This window comes from Rhinoderma darwinii, chromosome 5 (assembly GCF_050947455.1).
Source record: "Rhinoderma darwinii isolate aRhiDar2 chromosome 5, aRhiDar2.hap1, whole genome shotgun sequence".
Lineage (NCBI taxonomy): Eukaryota > Metazoa > Chordata > Amphibia > Anura > Rhinodermatidae > Rhinoderma > Rhinoderma darwinii.
Genome location: NC_134691.1, coordinates 68,703,501 through 68,727,929, shown reverse-complemented (window position 1 = coordinate 68,727,929; position 24,429 = coordinate 68,703,501). Strand labels below are relative to the sequence as shown.

Below are 24,429 nucleotides of genomic sequence, written 5' to 3'. Positions count from 1 at the left end.
GTCCGGTTGCCATGGGTACGATCGCCAGCCCCCGTGATTTCACATGGGGGCTGCCGATCGGCGCTAAACACCTTAATTGTGGCGTTCAAATCGAACGCCGCAATTAAGGGGTTAACTGCCGAAATCAGCGGCGATAGGCCGCTGATCAGCAACGGGGAGTGCAGGGCAGACACCCTGCACAGTTAACCGCCGCTGCGGTGTAGCGCCGCGCGGCGGTTAACTGTCAAAGCACAGACGTAACTGCACGTCAAGGTGCACGAACTTACTGCACACCTCGACGTACAGTTACGTCAAGGTGCGGGAAGGGGTTAACTAAAAAAAATAAATTTCTAGCGACACATTCCCTTTAAAATGTTTTGATCTCTGTTGTGCATAATAATTTGAAACAGTGCATTTTGAGTTTTTTACTTCTAAAAAAAAATCTGTTATCATTAGATTTGTTCAACAAAATTTGCATTATACTCCAACGGTTGATGGCTTGAAGATTATACGGACTGTCATTTGCATCGACTATTTAGGAAAATCAGCGAAAAATAACATTTGCATAATAATTTGGAATGCGGTGTATCGATCTGTCAAATAATAAGGCTACATTCACACGAGCGTGACAGATTTAGGCGCATTAAAATACGCTCGTAAATCTGGTCCGTGTGTTGCGCTATTGCATCTGTGCTTTGCGAGTTACATGTTTTTCACACACTCGCAAAGCACATCTTTTGTTTCTTTTCAATGGAATTGATGCGCAAAGCACACACAGCACACAGATGTGCATCCGTGTGCTATGCGTGATTTTCACGCACCCATTGACTTCAATGGACGCGTAGGTACGTGAAAAACGCACCAATATAGGACATTCAGTGAGTTTCATGCAACGGACACACACGCAGCGTGAAAACTCCTGCATGTGTGAATGGCCACATTGAAATCAAAGGCTCCGTGTGCTGCACGTGTGTTATGGTATAAATATACATATATAATGTATTTGGGACCATAAGGAGTGAAATGTTATAAAGGAGAACATGTGTTGCAATGTAAAGGTATTTTAGAAAGGTTAAGAGAGGAAATAGTTTGCAGATGCTCTGCCGTCCCTTGAAAATTGCAAACAGATGGTGGTCAATCACTTGACCACCCCCCCTAAGCATAAAGGAAACACAAGGGAATACCTGGTGCTCCACCAATGAGCTATATGGGAAAGGAAGATGTAAGGCTTGAACATACAGATGACTCATATGTTATGGAATGTTCTTTGTTCGTCTGATGCTATAAGTATGAACGTTTGTAGTTCAATAAATTAGAAGTATTTTACCTTGAGAAACGTCTCAGTGTATCTGTTACTTCTCCGAGCAGCTCGTCCTACCTATCGATTTGAACCTGCATGGAGATCAAGGCGTAAAGTGACCCCATTGCGATCACAGAAATTGGCGCCCGAACAAAGACTTGACCAGAAGGACGGCACCCCACCCAGGGGATCTCCCGGGACTTGAGTGGCGACCTCCCGGACGAAGGAACGTGCAGACCACTGCTGCAGCAAGGTAAGAAGACTTAATTCTTACAAACTCTGCTCTGCACCTTCCTGTCTGGTAGGTCACCTTCCCGGTAGTACTCCTGAGGAATAGAGGGGCCACATGAGGGTATTTTTAGTGTAAAAATCTGGTCAAGTCTAAAATAAATCCTACCCTCAGGATAAAGTGCCTGATCTCCATGACAGTATTTGTATGAATGTTGTAGAAACCCAGTTTTGTGTCACAAATGCATTTTAGAATAAGGAAATTGTTTTTGGAAAAAAATTCCGATAATCCGGCAAATTACCAGAAACATGTGTACATGCTTCAGGTGACTACGGGGATTATGATAGGCTAAATTTTAGCCCGGAAATCGAAAATTTTGTGCAGTCCGATAATCCGGCAAAATACCGAGAACGTGTGTACACCATTGGAGTACTTGCGGGGATTATCATGCGCTGATTTTCAGCTCAAAATTCCAGAATTTTCTGCAGTCCGATAAACCGGCATGTCAAATGAACAGCTTGATTTTACGTTTGCCTTGTTATTTGGATTAGGAATATTTGTCATATTACTCTTTAGGTGCGGAGGGCACGTACTCGAGTGGTGTCTCAGACGAAGAAAGTAAGCTAGTTATAAAAGGACTGTAAAAGGAAGATTCTCTGGCCAGAGTAGAAAGTAAGTACCGAAACTAGAAACTGTCTAAAATAGATGAGAATAGAATTCATCTGTCAGTAGCTAAAATCTGTAACAAAATACGGGTGTGCCTAAGGCCACCACTTACAGTCACAAGATGGGAAACTTGGTTACCCTCTTTAAAGGTAGAAGAAGGTTAAAAAGAAGTTTCGAGGGGATAAGTAACTGTCTCAAATAGGTGAGAAAGGAATTCACCTATCAGGAAAATTACCCCCTACATAACTTAGGGTCTGCCCATAGGCGACCACTTATAACTAGGCAACAATGGGGAACTTGGTGTCCCTATTATGAGAAGAGCACCCACAAGGACTGACAGCCAAACAGGTAGTGGCGGAAAGAGAGGGAAAGGATGTGACAAAAGGAACGAATCAGTTAATGAAGGCATGTGGAATGGGAAAAGCGGGAAGATTACATCCGGAAAAATGGAATGAATGTTGTGACACAAAACGTGGATGGTTGAAAGATAAAAAGTTACAGGGGAAAGCAGAAGCATGGAGAAAAGTGTCAGAAGAAGTAGTACGAGGAGGTTTCAGGGAATCAGAATGTAAAGATAAGTTTTACTACACTTGTTATAATGAAGGTGGTAAACAAGGAAAGGAAAAAGCAAGTAGCCCACCGGGGTATGGGGTAGTCACGACGCAGGGACCAGGGGGATGGACGTGTAGAGTGTGTGGTCAGTAGAATCAAGCATGGAGGGATACTTGTTTTGCATGTGGGGCAGCAAGACGAAGAGGAGCAAAAAGAGCAAAACAGGAAGGACAATGCAAAAAGAGAGGATTGCAGTATGTCGATGATTTACTTCTTTGCTGTCCCTCTTCCGAAGCGTGTATCCAAGCTTCGGTATCACTGTTGAAGTTTTTAGCAGAAAATGGGTGCAAGGCTTCTAAAGATAAATTGCAATTTTGTTGTACTCAAGTTGTATTTTTAGGACACTGTAGCACAAGGCACGAGGCATCTCACACACAGCAGAGTAGAAACTATTGTACAAATACCAGTTCTAAAATCTTTAAATGCTTTACGTACATTTTTAGGTTTAGTCTCTTACTGCAGACCATGGATTCGTTCCGCATCGATCCTCATGCAGCCCCTGTATGATTGCCTAAAAAGTCAGCCATTCGGACTCACCCCAGAAGCTGAAGAGAATTTTCATAGCCTTAAATTAGTAGTACAAACAGCTCCAGCCCTTGGTACTCCAGACTATGACAAACCCTTCAGGTTGTACTGTACTGAACAAAATGGACATGCCACTGCAGTTCTCACACAAAGTCATGGACCACAGCAGCGCCCAGTAGCATATTATTCAGCTAGACTAGACCCTGTGGCCCGAGGTTCCCCATCATGTGTGAGAGCTATCATTGCTGTAAATTCAATGTTAAACAAGGCCTCAGATTTGGTTCTGGCATTTCCAGTCCAAGTTTTTGCACCACATGATATTACTGCTATTCTTACTCAAGTACAGCCGAAGCACTTGTCAACAGCAAGACATTTGAGATTAACCTGTGCACTTCTTCTTCCTGAGCAGGTTACTTTACACCGCTGTACTACATTGAACCCAGCTACCTTACTGCCTTTGGAGCAAGGGGGAGAAGACGTAGGTAAAGTATGGTCACAATTTTTGCCTGAAACTGATGAACATGATTGTATGGCCCTTATGGCCCAGGAAACAGTGGGGTTTGCACATGTAAAAGATACCCCACTCCAAAACCCAGACCTAATACTCTTTGTGGATGGTTCAAGGTATTTTGTAGAAGGATCTTTTCTTACAGGATATGCAGTAACCACCGAAGATGTAGTCCTAGAAGCAGCCTCCTTACCAGCGTCCCGCTCAGCACAAGAAGCGGAGCTTAAGGCCCTGGCAGCAGCATGCCAACATGCAGAAGGAAAGACAGCAAATATATACACTGACTCTCGATATGCTTTTGGCATTGCACATGACTATGGCCCTATATGGAAGGCTAGACAGTTTTTGACCTCTGCAGGTACACCTGTAAAGAATGCAGACTTTGTAAAATACTTGATGGAGACCCTGATGTTACCCACAGAAGTAGCAGTAGTAAAAATTAAAGCTCACACTAAGGTGAGTTCACCAGAGACAAAAGGAAATGCTTTGGCAGACCAAGCCGCAAAAGCAGCAGCCTTAAAGCCAGTAGGTCCAGTAACAGTTATGATGTACCAACATCCTGAAGACTCTGTGGTCAACATCAGCCCCACAATACTACAAAATCTGCAAAACCAAATATCCAAAGAAGAAATAACTAGATGGCAGAATCAGGGAGCTACCCTGAGAGCGGATGGACTATGGCAACAACAAAATAAGCTGTGTCTGCCACAAACAATGTTCCCTATGATGGCACAGGTAACGCATGGACAGACACACCAGTCAAAAACAGCAATGATGGACTTGGTTAACAAAACCTGGTATGCTCCAGGGTTTAGCACTGTAGCGAGTAAGTTTGTACAAGGGTGTATGGTATGTGCCACCAATAACGTGGGGAGAACAGTGAAAGTGCCACAAAAACACACCCCAAAGCCAATTTACACATTCCAGAGACTACAGATAGACTATATTCAATTACCAAAAGTCGGTACCTATGAGTATGTGCTTGTTTGTATTGATCTCTTTTCAGGATGGCCAGAAGCATTTCCAGTAACCAAAGCTACAGCCGTAGCCACAGCAAAGAAACTGATCAACGAGGTGGTGTGCAGATATGGAGTTCCAGAGGTGATCGAGAGCGACAGAGGAACTCATTTTACGGGTGAAATCATGAACCATGTGTTGTCAGCTCTAGGCATAAGTCAAGCCCTACATACACCATACCATCCACAGAGCAGTGGGAAGGTTGAGAGACTAAATGGGACTCTCAAATTGAAAATCCAAAAAGCAATGGTAGAAACCGGGAAACCATGGACCGAGTGTCTACCATTAGCCTTGTTCTCAGTAAGATACACTCCAACAAAAAGAACAGGTGTCAGCCCATATGAGATCTTATTTGGATCGGCTCCCAGATTAGGATGTTATTTTCCACAGGTTCTCCAAATGCAGTATGGTAGACTAACAGATTATGTATCAACGCTGAACAAACAATTGACCAAGGTGCATGCACAAGTCTTTGCTTCCATTCCAGATCCTGATTCAGTTGAAGGGACGCATAAGTTAGAACCGGGAGATTGGGTGGTCGTTAAGAGACACGTGAGGAAAAGTCTAGACCCAAGATTTGACGGACCGTTTCAAGTCCTACTCACAACAAGCACCTCAGTGAAGCTCGAAGGAAAGGCAAGCTGGATTTACGCCAGTCATTGTAAAAAGGTTCTTCAGCCAGAAGAATGAAGATCTTTGCGGTTGTTGCGGCGGTTGTTGCGTGTGCTCTTATACAAAAAGGCAGAACTGCTACTCCTGTACACGTAATCAGTACAGAATCACTGGAACAGTTCAGGACAGGGTGGGCGAATGCCACAGTGGATAGAAAGCAGGGTAACTACACCTGTAAGGCCAATGCCCCGTGTTATACTACAAATGTGACTACAACCGAAGGGACTTGGAAAAAAGGACCACATGGAGGGACTGTGTACCTTCACATAGACAAAACAGCCAACATTAGCATACAAGAAGAGACGCCGGGGCTGTTGCTTTGTTGTTATGAACCAGATTTACAGTATCTACAGAAATATACAACCAGTAAAAATAGAAACGAAATGATAAATAAGACTTATGAAAGATGCAACAAGGAGAGGCTCAACTCTACGATTGTAATAAAAGAAACTGGTGGGATGATATTATGTATGAATAATAGCGAAATAAGAAATAGAATATATTGTGTATTCTTGATAACAATTTTAAGAGATAGTTTTAAGCCACATATAACAGTACAAAGTCTGGAAAGAATCCCACACACTTGTAAGAGTGCTGTAACCCAACAGCAGAAAAAGAATGTACACTTCAATATTTCCTTCCCTGAATCCCCCAGCTGTCATAGACAAAAAAGAGAATGGTATGACACGCTATTAGGAGGGGTAGGAACGGGATTAGGAGTATTGAATGGGATACAGTTAGAGACAGTTATGAACAAATTAAACTCAGTGGGAGATGACACATCTACTGCATTAAGGATAGGTGCGTCATGGTTACCTACTACCTTTGACTTACAGCAAAAAGGGTTAGCTATAGATGAACTGTTTCTAAATGCTTTTAATGAAAGTATGCAAACCGAATATAGAACATTACAGAATGTATCAACTTTTGTAAATTGGACAGTATGTACGCTTCAAACGATGTGGCAACAAGAACAGATGAATAATTTTAAGAATAAATTGTTTAGTAGTCATGTTAGGCAATGGACAGACATTCTGCCCATAGGAGAGAGAAATGATACGTGGTTATTGTTACAGCCTGAGTATACTGAGTGTACACCTAAATGGTGTGCAGGAAGACTAATAGCATTCAATGTGAAAAATCCTACTCTATTATGCAAATTTATTGTTATGCCAATGGTAATGATTGATCCGGTGACATTATTAGGACAATATTGGATGCCGGAAATGAAAGGAACACACATAGATTCTCAAAATAAGACAAGGAATATAGATTTGTGCCAATTAACAGAGCAAGGATATGTATGTAATCAACAGTCAGGGATATATGAACCCTGTCTAATGCAGCATCAGGATAATGTATGCGCACTCACTATAATCCCAGAAGCTAACCTACAGGTTTATATTGAAGTAGGTCCACAGCATGTATGTTTAATAACTAACAACAAGCAGACCCTTAGCCAGTTCAAACTCACAGGACCATTTTCAGGATGTCTATACAATGTGACGCATTTGACTTGGGGGAACCAAACTATAGTGTTCCTGCCTACTTTAGAAGAAATAATGTCCACTATATGGGTACCTGAACCTTTGCCCTATGGAAATTTTAGTTTATCTTTAGACGAATTGAAAAAGGTGTTACAACGATCAGGAGAAGTTGAAAAACTAATCCAAGCCCATAATGTAACTCTAAGTAGGGTGAAAATATTGGCTACAATAGCAGCTAGGGAAGTGATACATTTGTCATCAGCAATTAAAGATGCTAGTGCCCATCACTGGTATGACGTTTTTACAGGATTCTCACCTACAGCTACTAAAATATTACATGTGCTTTTCCAACCATTGATTTGTTTAATGATATTATTTGTATTGCTTACATGTTTTAATTGTTATGTATTTGGTAAAATAAGGGAAGCATTCAATCAGAGGCCTATACATTATGATGAAAGAATGTTGTGAGATTACCCCACCTACATACCTGTGTGAATCAAGTGAAGAAATGGATTGAAGCCTTGCTATCCGGAGATAGAAGTAGCATTGGAATTTAGGTGTTGGTAAAATCACAAAAGGAGGGATTGTTATGGTATAAATATACATATATAATGTATTTGGGACCATAAGGAGTGAAATGTTATAAAGGAGAACATGTGTTGCAATGTAAAGGTATTTTAGAAAGGTTAAGAGAGGAAATAGTTTGCAGATGCTCTGCCGTCCCTTGAAAATTGCAAACAGATGGTGGTCAATCACTTGACCACCCCCCTAAGCATAAAGGAAACATAAGGGAATACCTGGTGCTCCACCAATGAGCTTTATGGGAAAGGAAGCTGTAAGGCTAGAATATACAGATGACTCATATGTTATGGAATGTTCTTTGTTCGTCTGATGCTATAAGTATGAACGTTTGTAGTTCAATAAATTAGAAGTATTTTACCTTGAGAAACGTCTCAGTGTATCTGTTACTTCTCCGAGCAGCTCGTCCTACCTATTGATTTGAACCTGCATGGAGATCAAGGCGTAAAGTGACCCCATTGCGATCACAACGTGATTTTCACGCACAGCACACGGACAAGTTTTACGCTAGTCTGAATGAGCCCTAAGGCCGTTGTTTCAACAGACCGTGTGAAGGGTCCGTGAGAAAATAGGACATGTTCTATTTTTTCATGCTTCACACATCCCTCCACAAACTCTAGTCTATGGGGGATGCGTGATAGCAGAGCGCGAATGCACCTCGAACGTGAAAAACGTCAGTTTTTCACGTCCAAGATGCGCAACGCCCGTGTGAATCTAGCCTAAGGGCTCATTCAGGCCTTATTCACACGAGCGTATTCCACGTCCGTGTTACATGCGTTAAAACAACGGACGTCACACGGACCTATGAAATTCAATGGGTCCATTTAGACATTGTGTTTTTCACGCAGCGGACACTCACTACATGGCCTATACTTAGGCGTTTTTGGGAATACAAACCCATTGAAGTCAATGGGCGCGTGAAAATCACGGACAGCACGTGGACGCACATCCATGTTCTGTCCGTGATTCACGCACGGCCGTTTTTCACGTTTGAGGTGCATCCGTGCTCTGTGCTGTGGGATGCGATATCACACATCCCCCACAGACTATAGTTTATGGAGGGATGCGTGAAGCGTGAAAAAATAAAAAAATAGGACATGTCCTATTTTCTCACGGACCCTACACACGGTCCGTTGAAACAACGGCCACATTGAATTACATAGGTCCGTGTGATGGCCATTGTTTTGACGGCCGTCACACGGATGTATAACACGTTCATGTGAATGAGGCCAAAGAAAAACACCTCCTTCATTTTTTTTGCTGACGTAAAAAACTAGTGAGATACGGATGACAAAAAACACAGACGCACGCCGTACATGCCATGCAGGAGAAACACCGCGTTTTTTACGAGCGCAAAACAGACATGTTCGTGTGAATAAGGCCTTTCAATGGCCGTCACACACGTGTGCATGGAAATCAGGCGCAGCACACGGACCCATTGATTTCAATGGGGCTGTTCTCACATGAAGGAGTTTTCACGCAGCGAGAGTCCGTTGCGTGAAACTTACTGCATGTCCTATATTGGTGCGTTTTTGCGCACCTACGCGCCCATTGAAGTCGCTGGGTGCGTGAAAACGAGTGCACATCCGTGTGCGGTGCGCGATTTGCACATCAATTCAATTGAAAATAATACTAAAAATGTGCTTTGCGAGTGTGTGAATAACGCATGCCCCTCGCAAAGCACACTGATGCATAACGCAGCACACACGGACCAGATTCACGCGCGGTTTTCACGCGCATGAATCTGATACGCTCGCGTGAATGTAGCCTAAGACCTGCATGTGAGATGTTCATACTGTATATAAATACGCTTATATTATAAACATTGTTCTGCTGCAGATTGTCTGTCTACTTTCTCATCTATCTCATCCGTCCACACACCGTGTATATATATTACTACAGCCTTGTTCTGCCTCTCCTAATATACAATGATGATCAGTACTTGAGTGACTGTTCTCCCAGAATGCCTTGCTGCCGCTGCAGATCCCCGTAGAGAGTGAAAGCCGAGCATCTCCCGGCAGAGATGAGTGATCAGCCCGGTTCTCCCCCCGCAGTCCGGCCGGACATCAGGGACAAGCTGATCCTCTATCACTGGACACACTCGTTCACGTCGCAGAAGGTGAGAGCGGCGCGGCCCGGGGTTCAGGACTGGACAGCTCAGTGCTGGAGGCCGCGTCCCGGGTGTAGGTGCGGGCGTAGTGCTGATACTGGGGCCTGCTGTAATAATATCACTGTGCAAGACGGAGATGTAATACACACACTACACTACACACTACACTACACTACACTACACTACACATACTATACACGACACCACACTACACACATTACACTTACTATACAACACACACACACACACACACACACACACACACACACACACACACACACACACACACACACACACGCTATACACTATACACTACACATAATATGCACTACACATACTATACACTACACATACTACACATAATATACACTGCACACATTACACATACTACGCACTACACATACTATACACTACAAATGACACATACTATACACTACAAATTACACATACTATGCACTACACACACTACACATACTATACACTACACATACTATATGCTACACAAACAACACATACTATACACTACACACACACTACACATACTATACACATACTACACATTACACGTACTACGCACTACACATACCGCACACTACACATACTATACACTACACGTACTATACATTTCACATAGTACACACACTACACATACTGTACACTACACATACTATACACTACACATACCATATATTACACACACCACTCATAATATACACTACACACACTACCTATACTATACACTACACACTATACACTTCACATGCTATACACTACACACACACTACACATACTATATACTACACATACTATACACCATACTATACAATACACACACTATACACTACACATACTATACGCTACACACTACACATACTACACACTACACATACTTCACACTATACACTACACATATTATACACTACACATACTATACACTACACACACTACACAAACGATACAATACACTACACACACTACATTTACTATATACTACACATACTATACATTACACATATTATACACTACACACACTACAGATTAAATACACTACACATACTATACACTACACACACTACCTTACACTACACACTAGACATCATATACACTACACACACTACGCATACTATATACTACACATACTATACACCATACTTACTATACAATACACACACTATACACTACACATACTATACGCTACACACTACACATACTACACACTACACATACTTCACACTATACACTACACATATTATACACTACACATACTATACACTACACACTACACAAACGATACAATACACTACACACACTACATTTACTATATACTACACATACTATACATTACACATATTATACACTACACACACTACAGATTAAATACACTACACATACTATACACTACACACACTACCTTACACTACACACTAGACATCATATACACTACACACACTACGCATACTATATACTACACATACTATACACCATACTTACTATACAATACACACACTATACACTACACATACTATACGCTACACACTACACATACTACACACTACACATACTTCACACTATACACTACACATATTATACACTACACATACTATACACTACACACTACACAAACGATACAATACACTACACACACTACATTTACTATATACTACACATACTATACATTACACATATTATACACTACACACACTACAGATAAAATACACTACACATACTATACACTACACACACTACCTTACACTACACACTAGACATCATATACACTACACACACTACGCATACTATACACTACACATACTATACACGACACTACACATACTATACTCTACACATACTATGCACTACACATACTACACATACTATACACTACACATACTATACACTACACATACTACATACTATACACTACACACATTATACACTACACTTACTATACACTACACTCTTCACACTCTACACATTCTATATACTACACATACTATACACTACACATATTACACATACACTACATTACTCACACTACACATACTGTGCACTACACATACTGTTCACTACACATACTGTGCACTACACATACTATACACCACACATACTATACACTACACATCATTTACACTACACAGTACACACTACGCATACTATACACTATACAGTACACATACTACACACTACACATTCTATACACTACACTTACTATACACTACATGTACTATACACTACACACATTTAACACTACACACTACACTCACTATACACTACACATACTATACACTACACATACTATACACTATACACATACTATACACTACACTTACTATACACTTCACACACTACACATACTATACACTACACATCGTCGTTTTTTATTGGTATTTTTGCCATAATTTTTTTAATCGTGGCAAAACCGTGCCTTGAACTTTTATTCAATTGGTGGCAGTAGTCACTCAATGGAGGAGGAATGCCCTTCCTCTACAGCAGCACCTAGCGTGCTTTGGAGTTGCAGCAGAGGAGGGACGTTCCTCCTCCATTGACCAGTCTGTGGATGCGCTGCTGTCATCTCGGCTGTCGGCTGAGGAGGGTGAGTTTAGAAATTGCTCGGTTGCGCAGTTTAAAAGGAACACTGCTCCCTTTCTGGTCTGGACAGCAGGGGTCCGGTCAGCTGGCATCTGCATTCCGGATTTGGACTGTATTCTGCCAATTGAGTATCCCTGCTGTAGGTCATGCAGATTTTGCCGGAATCGACTAGTCGACTACGCTATTGATTCCGTCAAAACGGAACCCTTGCACAAGGGAGACAAATGGAAACCATTTGCACCGGATCCGTCACCATTGAAATCAATGGTGATGCAAATGGAAACCTATGGTTTCCGTTTGTTTCAGTCAGGGCTCCGTTCTGACGGAAAGCTCAGACGGAACGTCAGAACAGAGCCCTGACTTAGATATGAACGAAGCCTAACTCGTCCTGGATCCCCAAAAAAAAACCAAATTCATTCCACATTACCACATTTGTGCATTAAGACGTCATGGATATCTGTGACTTTTCCCATACAGAACTGTGTCACAGAGTCCAAGAGAAGCCCAATAGAAATCAGATCTATAATTAAGCATATGTGGCCCCTTCTGGGCATTGGCAAGATCCAAGCACACTGACCCCCACCAATCTTACGTTATCAAATATAGTCAAAAACGGCTGAAAATGACGGAGCTGTTTTCAGAGAATTTTTCAGACGTTTTTGAAGCTGAAAACGTTTTTGAGGTGTTTTTTCCTAGACATTTTTGGAGATGTTTTTCATTTTGTCAATAGAAAAACAGCTTCAAAACCTTCTAGAAAAAACGCCTTAAAAAAAACTCTTAAGCTTCAAAAACGGCTGAAAATCAGAGGCTGTTTTCTCTGAAAACAGCTCCGTAATTTTTAGCCATTTTTGACTTTGGGTGTGAAAATACCCTCATGCTTTTTTTTCCCGCAAGCGTTTTTTTCTGCTCGCGGGAAAAAAACGCCTCTGACTCACATTGAAAGGAGGTGTTTTCAGGTGTTTTTTGGCCTGGTTTCCAACACGGTCTCCACGTCAAAAACAGCGCCAAAAAACTCTGTGTGAACAGGGCCTATGAACTAACTAAAACTACCATCATTCAGGCTGGCATGGGCACCAAGATCAGTTTCAATAAACAAACTATGACAAAGTCGGAATAGTTCAATCTATTCCTGGAGATCCCATTATAGTAACAGGAAGCAAAAGTCCATTTCTTACAGCAGATGGTGCTTTCTGGTGAATCGGTTATTATAGGGGTTTATCATGTTTTATTACTAAACATCTTCTCTGGACATCCTTATAGCAAATCCTAATATTGGAATATGTGATATTACCAATCATGTGATCGGCGCTCCCAGTCAAGCTGAAGACGGTTTATATAGACGTCCTTTGTGAGCCGCCTTCAGCTTAGCGATGAGAGCTGATCACAGCTAAGGGAGCAAAGAGCCCTGCTGAGTGGAGGAAGAAGGGATGTAAGTTTATGTAGTGTTTTTCCTCTTTTAGGCTGGGTTCACACGCGGCGGAATTTCACTTAAATTCCGCTGCGGACACTCCGCAGCGTTAATCCGCAGCGGAGCCGTTTCTCCATTGACTTCCACTTTAATTTAGCAGTGTTCGTTTAGACGATGCGTAAAATTCCGCTGCGGAGCATAGGCTGCGGAGCGGAATTTGGTGTCCGCAGCATGCTCTGTCTGTTGCGGAGCAGTGGCGGACTGGTTGCGGACTCATGGCGGAATTTCTCCATTGACTTCAATGGAGATTCTAATTTCCGCAATGAAGTCCGCAGCTGTCATGCACATGGTATGTGTGCTGCGGATGCGTTTTGCTTTTTTAACTTGACATTTCTTCATTCTGGCTGGACCTATGTATTTCTAGGTCTACAGCCAGACTGAGGAAGTCAATGGGGCTCCCGTAATGACGGGAGCGTTGCTAGGAGACGTCAGTAAATAGTCACTGTCCAGGGTGCTGAAAGAGTTAAGCGATCGGCAGTAACTGTTTCTGCACCCGGGACAGTGACTACCGATCCCAATATACAGCTACCTGTAAAAAAAATTGAAGTTCATACTTACCGAGAACTCCCTGCTTCTGTCTCCAGTCCGGCCTCCCAGGATGACGTTTCAGTCTAAGTGACGGCTGCAGCCAATCACAGGCCAATAACAGGCTGCAGCGGTCACATGGACTGCCGCGTCATCCAGGGAGGTCGGGCTGGATGCCGAAGGAGGGACGCGTCACCAAGACAACGGCCGGTAAGTATGAATTTCTTTGACTTTCACAAGGGAAAGTGCTGTCCCTTCTCTCTATCCTGCACTGATAGGGAGAAGGGAAGTACTTTTACCGCAGTCCGCAGCAGCTAGTCCGCATCAATTTACTGCACATTTTGTGCAGATCCGCAGCAGAATCTGCAACGCAGATTCTGTGCGGCATTGATGCGGACAGTTGCGGAGGAAATCCGCCACGTGGGGGCATGCCCTTAACATCTGGGTATGTTCACACGCCTTATTTTCATCCATTTTTCAAGCCGTAAACGCCCCGAAAATTGGATGAAAAAACGGAAACTGAACGCCTCCAAACATCTGCCCATTGATTTCAATGGGAAAAACGGCGTGTCGTTCCTACGGGGCGTTTTTGAGGCATTTTTGGAGCCGTTTTTCATTGTCTCAATAGAAAAACAGCTCCAAAAAGATCCGTAGAAAACGCATCAAAAAACGCTTGATACTTTAAAAACGGCTGAAAATCAGGGGCTGTTTACCCTTGAAAACAGTTCCATATTTTACAGCCGGTTTTACTTTAGTATGTGAACATATCCTAACTTTTACTTCTTGGTCTTACTGGTCACCTGATATGCCTCTGAAGAACTGAATGTTTGGTAACGTGATTATAAGAATCTTGGGGGCACATACTTATATACAAAGCCCGGGGAAGAATCAATAGAAACCTGTGTGGCACTATATATAGCCCGCATCTGTTTTAGGCGCATTAAAGGCTGGATTCCAGTCCATGTGATATACCTGTCTGTTTTCATGATTAGGTGCGGCTTGTCATAGCAGAAAAGTCCTTAAAGTGTGAAGAGCATGACGTAAGCCTTCCACTGAGCGAGCACAACGAACCCTGGTTTATGCGGCTCAACCCTTCCGGAGAAGTACCAGTTCTGGTTCATGGAGAAAATATCATCTGTGAAGCTTCACAAATTATTGATTATCTAGAACAGACATTTACTGATGGTAATATTCTGATGTGGTCCATCACACATTAGTCTTATATTAAAGGGGAAACCCAACTTCCCAGCTGTCATAGATACATATATCTATGATCAGTTGACTCTTTTAGTTTGGACCACCACTAGTTTCCAATTTCAGCACTCTAAAGAGCATTCAAACCCATTTGGCACCACTCTTTCCTTTACTAGAAATATCTGACACCACATTCTAAGAAAAGGGCATTCCTATACATTGTCCTTTTATATAATGTATCAGTGGTGAAGTGGTCATTTAATAGTTTTTGGAATCAGTCTAAGCTCACTTTGCCAATATGATTTACAGAATTTTGTTTTTGTGTTAAAGGGGTATTCCCAAAACATAAATATCACCTATTCACAGGATAGGTGATCATTTTCTGATCGCTGGGGGTCCCACTGCTGAGACTCCCACCGATCGTGAGAATGGGGGCCCTGAACTCCCAGATCCTTCTCACTGCAACCCCCACAGGTGCATGCGCCTGCTGCTCCATTCCCTGTCTATGAGACTGTACTCGGCTGTTCCGTTATTTCCATATACTTTGAATGGAGCGGCAATGCACTTGCTCAACCTCCGCTCCATTCAATGTTCTCCTCACTGCAGTAGGGCAGTGAGGAGGATCTGGGGGCTCAGGACCCCCGTTCTTACTATCGGTGGGGGTCCCAGCAGTGGGACCGCCAGCGATCAGAAAATTATCACCTGTGGATAAGTGATAATTTATGATTTTGTGAAAACCCCTTTAATATTCGGGATGTACAGGATTCTCATCTCATGGCTAGAGTGGAGAGTGGTTACAAAGAGAGTCTCTCACTGTAGAGGACCTGTCCTTTCCAGCAATTCACAACAGAGTGGCACTTTTTGATCAATTTATTGTCATTGAACCCTTGTTATAAGTAGGGATTGGTCACAGAGTGTAGTTTTTATGTCATTATGTTTTTGTTGGAGGTCGGAAGCAGAATTGGATCCAGACTAGAGTAGAAGTAGAAGTCTTTTATTTAGACGTTTCCTGTTTTAGGATGCATTCCTTGTTTTGGCTTAAAAAAGTTCCCCTAAAGGCTATAATAACTTCGAAAGTGATTTTATATATATATATATATATATATATATATATATATATGTGTATACACTACTGTTCAAAAGTTTAGGGTCACTTAGAAATTTCCTTATTTTTGAAAGAAAAGCACAGTTTTTTTCAATGAAGATAACATTAAATTAATCAGAAATACACTCTATACATTGTTAATGTGCTAAATGACTATTCTAGCTGCAAACGTCTGGTTTTTAATGCAATATCTACATAGGTGTATAGAGGCCCATTTCCAGCAACCCTCACTCCAGTGTTCTAATGGTACATTGTGTTTGCTAACTGTGTTAGAAGGCTAATGGATGATTAGAAAACACTTGAAAACCCTTGTGCAATTATGTTAGCACCGCTGTAAACAGTTTTGCTGTTTAGAGGAGCTATAAAACTGACCTTCCTTTGAGCTAGTTGAGAATCTAGAGCATTACATTTGTGGGTTCGATTAAACTCTCAAAATGGCTAGAAAAAGAGAGACCTTTCATGTGAAACTCGACAGTCTAGTCTTGTTCTTAGAAATGAAGGCTATTCCATATGAGAAATTGGCAAGAAACTGAAGATTTCCTACAACGGTGTGTACTACTACTACTACTACTACTACTACTACTACCTGTAATCGATCACATCGCAGTTATGAACTTAGATGTGATGGATAAAAGGTGGATCCTGCATGTCAGAGACATGCCGGACCCACTGTCACTGAACCCATCAGTCCGGCAGACCTGATGGGAGCAGGGTTCAGAGAACGATACAGCTGCTCTGTTTACAGTATACAGAGCAGCTGTATCTCAAAAAGTTAAAATTATTTTTATCTGACTGCCATTTTTATAAAAAAAAAAAAAATCACTTTCGAAGGTTTACATAGCATATTATAATCCAGAAAGTGTAATAATCCAGCACTTTCTTCCAGTACAGAATTGCATTATAATGTGGATTTTCACAAGACCGAGCAGAGACCACTACAAAATTCCTCTAGTTATATAGCAAAGTTTTTTTTAAATCAGATTTTATGTATTGTAATTACAGTTGTCTGTATATAATTCTGATGATGTCTCAATGCAGAGAAAACACTAAGACTAGTACCAGATGAAGGAAGCGTCTACCATATCAGAGTGCAACACTACAGAGAACTGCTGGACTCATTGCCTATGGACGCATATACTCATGGCTGTATCCTGCACCCGGAGCTGACCGTGGATTCCATGATACCAGCATATGCAACATCTAGAATTCGCAGTATGTACAGTATAGGCAGCAGCATGAGCCTGTTGAGTATTTCAGAATGATGACTACCAATTTGATTGTCTATGTATTATTCTGGCTGTACATGGCAAAAAAAAATATTTGCATTTACGACTTTTTTCAAATGTTCTGCTGGTCTGATCAGACATATGTAGGCTGTCCGCACGTGCTTAATAAAGCTGGTTCATGACCTATAGACGTAATAAGAATAAGGAAAGACCAAAATCTAGATTTGCTGAAACAATTTTTTAATAGCAACCGGATCATTATGAATGAAAATGTGGTTTCTTAATGAGGACTCTCACATTGATATTAACCACTTGCAGGTCAGATTGGCAGTACTGAGTCTGAACTCAAAAAACTCGCTCAAGAAAACCCTGACCTTGAAGAAGCCTACATCGCAAAACAAAAACGCCTAAAAGTAAGCACCACTAATGCTGCCAAATATATTTCATACTATATATTTTAGGTAGATATATGTTTGACTGCTCATATGTTAAAGGGGTTGTCTCATGGAGAAAACCCCTGTACATGTGCCCTATTATGTCACCTAGGCATGTCCTTATCTTTGGACTCCCCTCTATAAGCCAGAATGCAGAGCGGGTCGGTAAGATCAGCCACCGCCATATGAAAGGGGTTGTCTATGGTGACGCCCGGCACACCCGCCAATCAGCTGTTTTGAGGGGGCCGTACGAGCGTTGCTTTCCCTTCATTCCTTATCTGCTCATACTGTGAATCGCTGAAAGACTTGCAATGGCGGTTCACAGTATTACAGCCTTCTCCCAATCACTTCAATGAGAGACGGCCGTAATACTGTGAACAGCCGCTACAAGTGTGTCAGCGATTCACAGCACAAGCAGATAAGGAATGAAGGGGAAGCAGCTCTCGCATGAGCACCACGGACCCTTCAAAACAGCTGATCAGCGGGGATGTCGGGAGTCGGACTCCCACCATCAGATGTTGATGGCCTATCCTGAGTATAGGCCATCAATTTCTTAGGACTGGACAACCCCATTAACTACAATTTATAATATAATTCTTTCATTGTGTTATGATTTATCTTTTGGTTGTAAATATATTGTTACAAATTTAGATAAGATTATAATACTGTTTAGTGGTTTTAGTTATGCAGTGGGGCTAAAACAATTTAATTCAATTTAATTCATAGTTTACGAGAGAGTTGCCGCATCTATGAAATAAATGTTACTTTAAAGGGGTTTTTTAAATGGGTTTTCCCATCGTAGACATTTTTAACATATCCGCGGGATATACCATAAATGTCTGATCCCACCTCTGGAATCCACACCAATCTCCCGAGCTTGGGTCTCCTGATCGTGTTGGAAGTTATGGAAATAGTGTAGCTCGCTATGAACAGAGTAGCACAGCGACCATGGCTGTTTCTGGAATTCCCAGCCACCTCTGCACTGATTCTCTGCCTGGATGTTGTGCCTGTTCAGGAGATCTGCAAAAAATTGGGTGTAGTTTTAACTCAGTGGATTTTCAGTATGTTGATGTCTTTACAGACCAAACTGATGGAGCATGATAACATAAAGTACTTGAAGAAAATATTGGATGAGCTGGAAAAAGTTCTGGATCAGGTTGAAACTGAACTACAAAGACGTAGCGAAGAAACACCAGGTGATAATAACCATTAATAAGACCTTTTAAAGGGATTGTATGGTTTAGAAAATAAATTTTAAAATACCCTATTAGGACAAGTTAAAAGATCTTAATAGATAGTTATCTATAGGGGTCGCAGCGGTCACAATTGCGACCGGGCCTTGAAGAAGGGGGGCCCACGCCCCCCCGCACGACATCAATGAAAAGTTACTATAGTAACTTGGGCCTATGTAATAAACTACACGAGTCCCAGTTACTATAGTAACTGACAGTACTTACCCTCTTTCCGAAGCACAGCGGGACCCCCGCCAATCAGCTATTTTGAAGGTGGTGCAGCGCTCGTACGAGAGCTACTTTTCCTTCATTCCGGTCACTTTCTCACACTGTGAATCGCTGACAGGGACGTGTCAGTGATTCACAGTACGAGCGCTGCACCCCCTTCAAAACAGCTGATTGTTGGGGGTCCCAGGAGTCGGACCCTAACCCATCAGCTATTGATGGCCTATTCTGAGGATAGGCCATCAATGTTTAGGGACTGGACGACCCCTTTAAGCCTATCATGTGGTAGGCTTAGATACAGGGCCCCAGCAGACATTAATCTTAGTAATCTTATACTGTATAAGATTACTGTCTTCTGGACCTTGTATCTAAGCCTACCATATGTGTTAGGCTGTGTTCACATCACCGTAGCAGCTTCCGTTTCCCTCACCATGGATCTCTATGGTGACGGAAACGTTGAGATCAATGGTGAGGGAAACGGAAGCTGAGGTTTCAGTTTGCCTTTCCGTTGAGGGGTTAGGCCCCATGCACACAACCGTAAAAAATCTCCACAATTGCAGACCGTAATACGGTCCGCAATTATGGACCCATTCAGTTCAATTGGCCGCGGATACCTTTCCGTATCGCTACGGATAGGTGTCCGTGACATTGAACTGTGCCAGGAATTATGGAGCATGTCCTATTTTTCATATTTTACCGGCCGTGCTCCCATACTTTGAATGGGGGAACGGCCCAAAAATGCGGGCCGTGGCCCGCGGTGGGGCCGTGATAATGGGCACGGCCGTGTGCATGAGGCCTTACCCGATGGAAACCACCGATAGAACCCCTCAACAGAAAGGCAGCGGTCGTGTGAACAGGCCCTTACTAATGTTTTTTTTTGTGTTTCTTTACAGGTTCGGTTGTTGGACTACGTCGGATTCGAGGACTACTTCGATGGCGGCTTTTTTTATTATCAATAAAATGGTTAACGAGAGTTGTGTGGGTTTTTTTCAATATCAATAAACCTATTTTTTCTATGTTTTTGTATTTTTTTAAAACTTTATTACTACCGCCTTAGTAATGGCCGCTGAGTGATTGACAGCGTCCATTATTAAGGCGGGGCTTAGTGTTAGCCGGTATAAAGGTTAACACTAACCCCCATTATTACCCCGATACCCACCGCCCCCAGGGGTGCCGGGAAGAGCTGGGTACGGTCCAGTACCCGACCATCATCTGTAGTGATGGTAGGGCACTGGGGCGGCCGCAGGCTGGTATTATTAGGCTGGAAAAGGCCAAACACAGTGGCCCTTCCCACCCTGGTAATGCTAGCCTGCTGCTATGTTGTATCTGGTTGGTTATGAAAAATGGGGCGGGACCCCACGTCATTTTTAAAATAAAATAAATAATTGCATTGAACGATGGGTTCCCCCATTTTTATAACCAGCCAGATACAACACAGCAGCAGCCTAGCATTACAAGGGTGGGAAAGGCCACTGTTTTTGGGTCTTCCCAGCCTAATAATACCAGCCTGCGGTCGTGCCAGTGCCACTCCATCACTCTAGATGGTCCGGTACTGGATTGTACTCGGCTCTTCCTGGTACCCCTGGTGGCGGTGGGTACTGTGGTAATAATGGGGGTTAGTGTTAGGGTTTTACCGGCTAACATTAAGCCCCGCCTTGTAATGGACGATGTCAATCAGCCAGCGGCCATTACTAAGGTGGTAGTAATAAAGTTTAAAAAAATACAGACAGAAAAAATATTTTATTGAAATAAAAATCCCACACACAATCCTCGTTATCCATTTTATTGAGAATAAAAAAAACGCTGTTATCAAAGTAGTCCTCGAATCCGACGTAGTCCTACAACTGAACTTGTAAAAATACACAAACACAAAAATAATTAGTAATACATAAAAAAGCTAAATAATTCTTATACTTACCTTTCCTAGGTCCAGCGCTGGAGGTGCAATTTCAGCAAGCTGGGCCCTATATCTAATCCTATCATGTGTGATACTGGCTGCTGAGCCGCTGTATCTAATCCTATCCATAGCTATAGGGCCGTAGCTATAGATATGCTGTCTCCTATATACACAAATACATACATGCACGCACATTTTTTTCCGGGGGTATCTGTTTTGGGGCTATTTCCCCTGACATTTTAAGACCTCAGTGACGCCCCTGTCTGCTAGTGCTGCATTGTTGGGTCACTTAGGAGACCCAGCGATGCAGCTGAAAGCTGTGGCCTGTCGGCCATGAGAAGTTTTGGGGGGACCGAGAAGAACCTTTGCATCGGGGCCCATGAGCTTTTAGCTATGCCCCTGTTTGGACCCTTATCTATTGGCCAGAATGGAGAATGGTTACAAAGAGCGTCTCTCGCTTTGGAGGACCCGAGACGTCTAACAGACTATTATTTTCCATGGGAACTGTGTAATTCTACATTTGTTCTGTGGTGGCGCTTTAGAGACATTGAACACTTGCTGCCAGGTACTCCCGCAGATTACAGTTGATCTCTGGGGATCCCAACAGGGGAACATTCTGTGATCAAATTGTTTTCAGAGGCTTTTATACTAAAAGGGGTGTTCCAAGACAGTAATGCTATAAATGTCTAAAAGGTGGGGGCCCTGTTACCTATAGGAAGTATGGTGTCCCTTGACCCTATTATGATGTACAAGTTGGCTGGTAGAGGCTGCTAAGAGGAGTTACAGAAACAGATGAGTGGGCTTGTTATGGAGTAGGGCAGAGGTGTACTTCTGGTTTCATAAAATGTACGTTATGAGGGTGAATATTCTGCTGGGGAGAGCAAAACTTTATTTACATATAGAACTTTATGGCACTGTATGGCACTATTATATGGTATAGCATGATATGGTACTGTTATATAGGCAGTGTGTATGGCTAATATTATATAGGTGCCGTAAATTCTGGATGTCAGAAGAGTATGGAAAATAGACGTGTCTAACCCTACATTGGAAGCCTATATCCATACCTGTGACCTTGGGGGGGCTCCAAAAATAAACTTTACATTCATGAAAGAGCATTAGTATTTTTTTATTTTTTTTTTAACTCTAAGATCACAGAGGTTCTAAGCATTTTTTTTTTACAGTAAATCTTTGACCCATTCTTGTGCCGATTTAGGCTCATTTTATGTGCAGCAGAACCAGCTTCTATTAGATAGATAGATAGATAGATAGATAGATAGATAGATAGATAGATAGATAGATAGATAGATAGATAGATAGATAGATAGATAGATAGATAGATAGATAAAAAAGGCTTAGATAATTTCCTAGAACAAAACAATATCAGCTCCTATATGAATGTGTAGAATTTTTGTTTCATCCCTTCCCTTTTTCCTATCCCTTGGTTGAACTTTATGGACATATGTAGTTTTCCAACCGTACTATGTAACTATAGATAGATAGATGATAGATAGATAGATAGATAGATAGATAGATAGATAGATAGATAGATAGATAGATAGATAGATAGATAGATAGATAGATGATAGATAGATAGATAGATAGATAGATAGATAGATAGATAGATAGATAGATAGATAGATAGATATGAGATAGATAGATAGATAGATAGATAGATAGATAGATAGATAGATAGATAGATAGATAGATAGATAGATAGATAGATAGATAGATAGATAAATGTACTATAGTTAAATAAAAAAATATCAGACATAATAAATAGTATATCATAAAATATAAAATAGTAAATAATAAGTATATAATAAGTATAATAAAATGTGTTAATTCCTTTGCATTTCTTGTTTCTCTCGTGGATACAGAAGAAGGGGCTGGCAGTGGGTCATGGCTATGTGGACAGTTTTTCAGCCTGGCAGACGTATCATTAGCTGTCACTCTTCACCGATTGAAGTTCCTTGGATTTGCCCGGAGAAACTGGGGGAGTGGAAAACGTCCTAATTTGGAGGCATATTATGAGAGAATCTTGCAAAGGAAGACTTTCTATCAAGTTCTCGGAAATGTCAATAACATTTTAATCTCCGCTGTCCTGCCCACTGCATTCCGTGTGGCCAAAAAACGAGCCCCTTCTATTCTCGGCACTACCGTCATGATGGGATTACTGGCGGGAGCCGGCTACATTTGTTTCCTGTGTGTTAGAAAAAGACTTTTCAATGTCTTCTCATCTATTAGGGCAAAACGTTTTTTTTAGTTAATGTTAAACTATTAAATATAATACTAAATTTCATTCCAAAGACAAAAGAACATACAGTATGAGAATATTAAGGTGTGACAAGATATTGTGAAAATAAAGCCACTCATTGTACACACGTCTCCACCCTACATGGTGTCACCACAATAAAATCACTCTGGCATTTACATATATTGCTATCTGTTATTATTCTGTGGGGCTTGTTACAGTTCAGTTTTCAGAACCGTCTCTTGTTATGAGCCATCCTACTGTATGTCTATCCCATGACCAAGACAGATTTTCATATGGAAGTAAACAAAAACTGTGAGGAATCGATACACAAAGTATATTAGAAAATTGTATAACTTTTGAAGAATATCCTTTACTTGCTGAAACCTTAATAGCTCTTTACATTTGTCATAAGTTCAAGGGCACTTAGAGGACATGTGGCACTGCTCAGTTTCTGCCTAGATGTACTCCCCTGCCTTTATATAATATGGGGCTAGACCCTTATAATAGCATTTTTAAGGTCAACCTTCATCATACTGTATAGCATACACCACCGATCAATACAACCATGAGAGAGACGGATGGTGGTGGCCAAT

The 24,429-nt window shown here is 41.8% G+C and overlaps 1 protein-coding gene across 2 annotated transcripts; it reads left to right on the top strand.

Moving 5' to 3' along the window:
* The first annotated feature begins 9,535 nt into the window (after window positions 1-9,535).
* GDAP1 (ganglioside induced differentiation associated protein 1) lies at window positions 9,536-24,018 on the top strand. 2 transcript variants are annotated; one of them, XM_075826109.1, is made up of 6 exons: window positions 9,536-9,696; window positions 15,259-15,451; window positions 17,604-17,777; window positions 18,110-18,204; window positions 19,307-19,421; window positions 23,463-24,018. In XM_075826109.1, the coding sequence occupies exons 1-6, from the start codon at window positions 9,601-9,603 to the stop codon at window positions 23,843-23,845; spliced, it is 1,056 nt and encodes a 351-aa protein (XP_075682224.1). In that variant the 5' UTR covers window positions 9,536-9,600; the 3' UTR covers window positions 23,846-24,018. The 2 variants fall into 2 exon arrangements, with proteins under 2 accessions (XP_075682224.1, XP_075682223.1); XM_075826108.1 differs by having other exon boundaries at window positions 9,537-9,696; window positions 23,460-24,018.
* The last annotated feature ends 411 nt before the right edge of the window (window positions 24,019-24,429 follow it).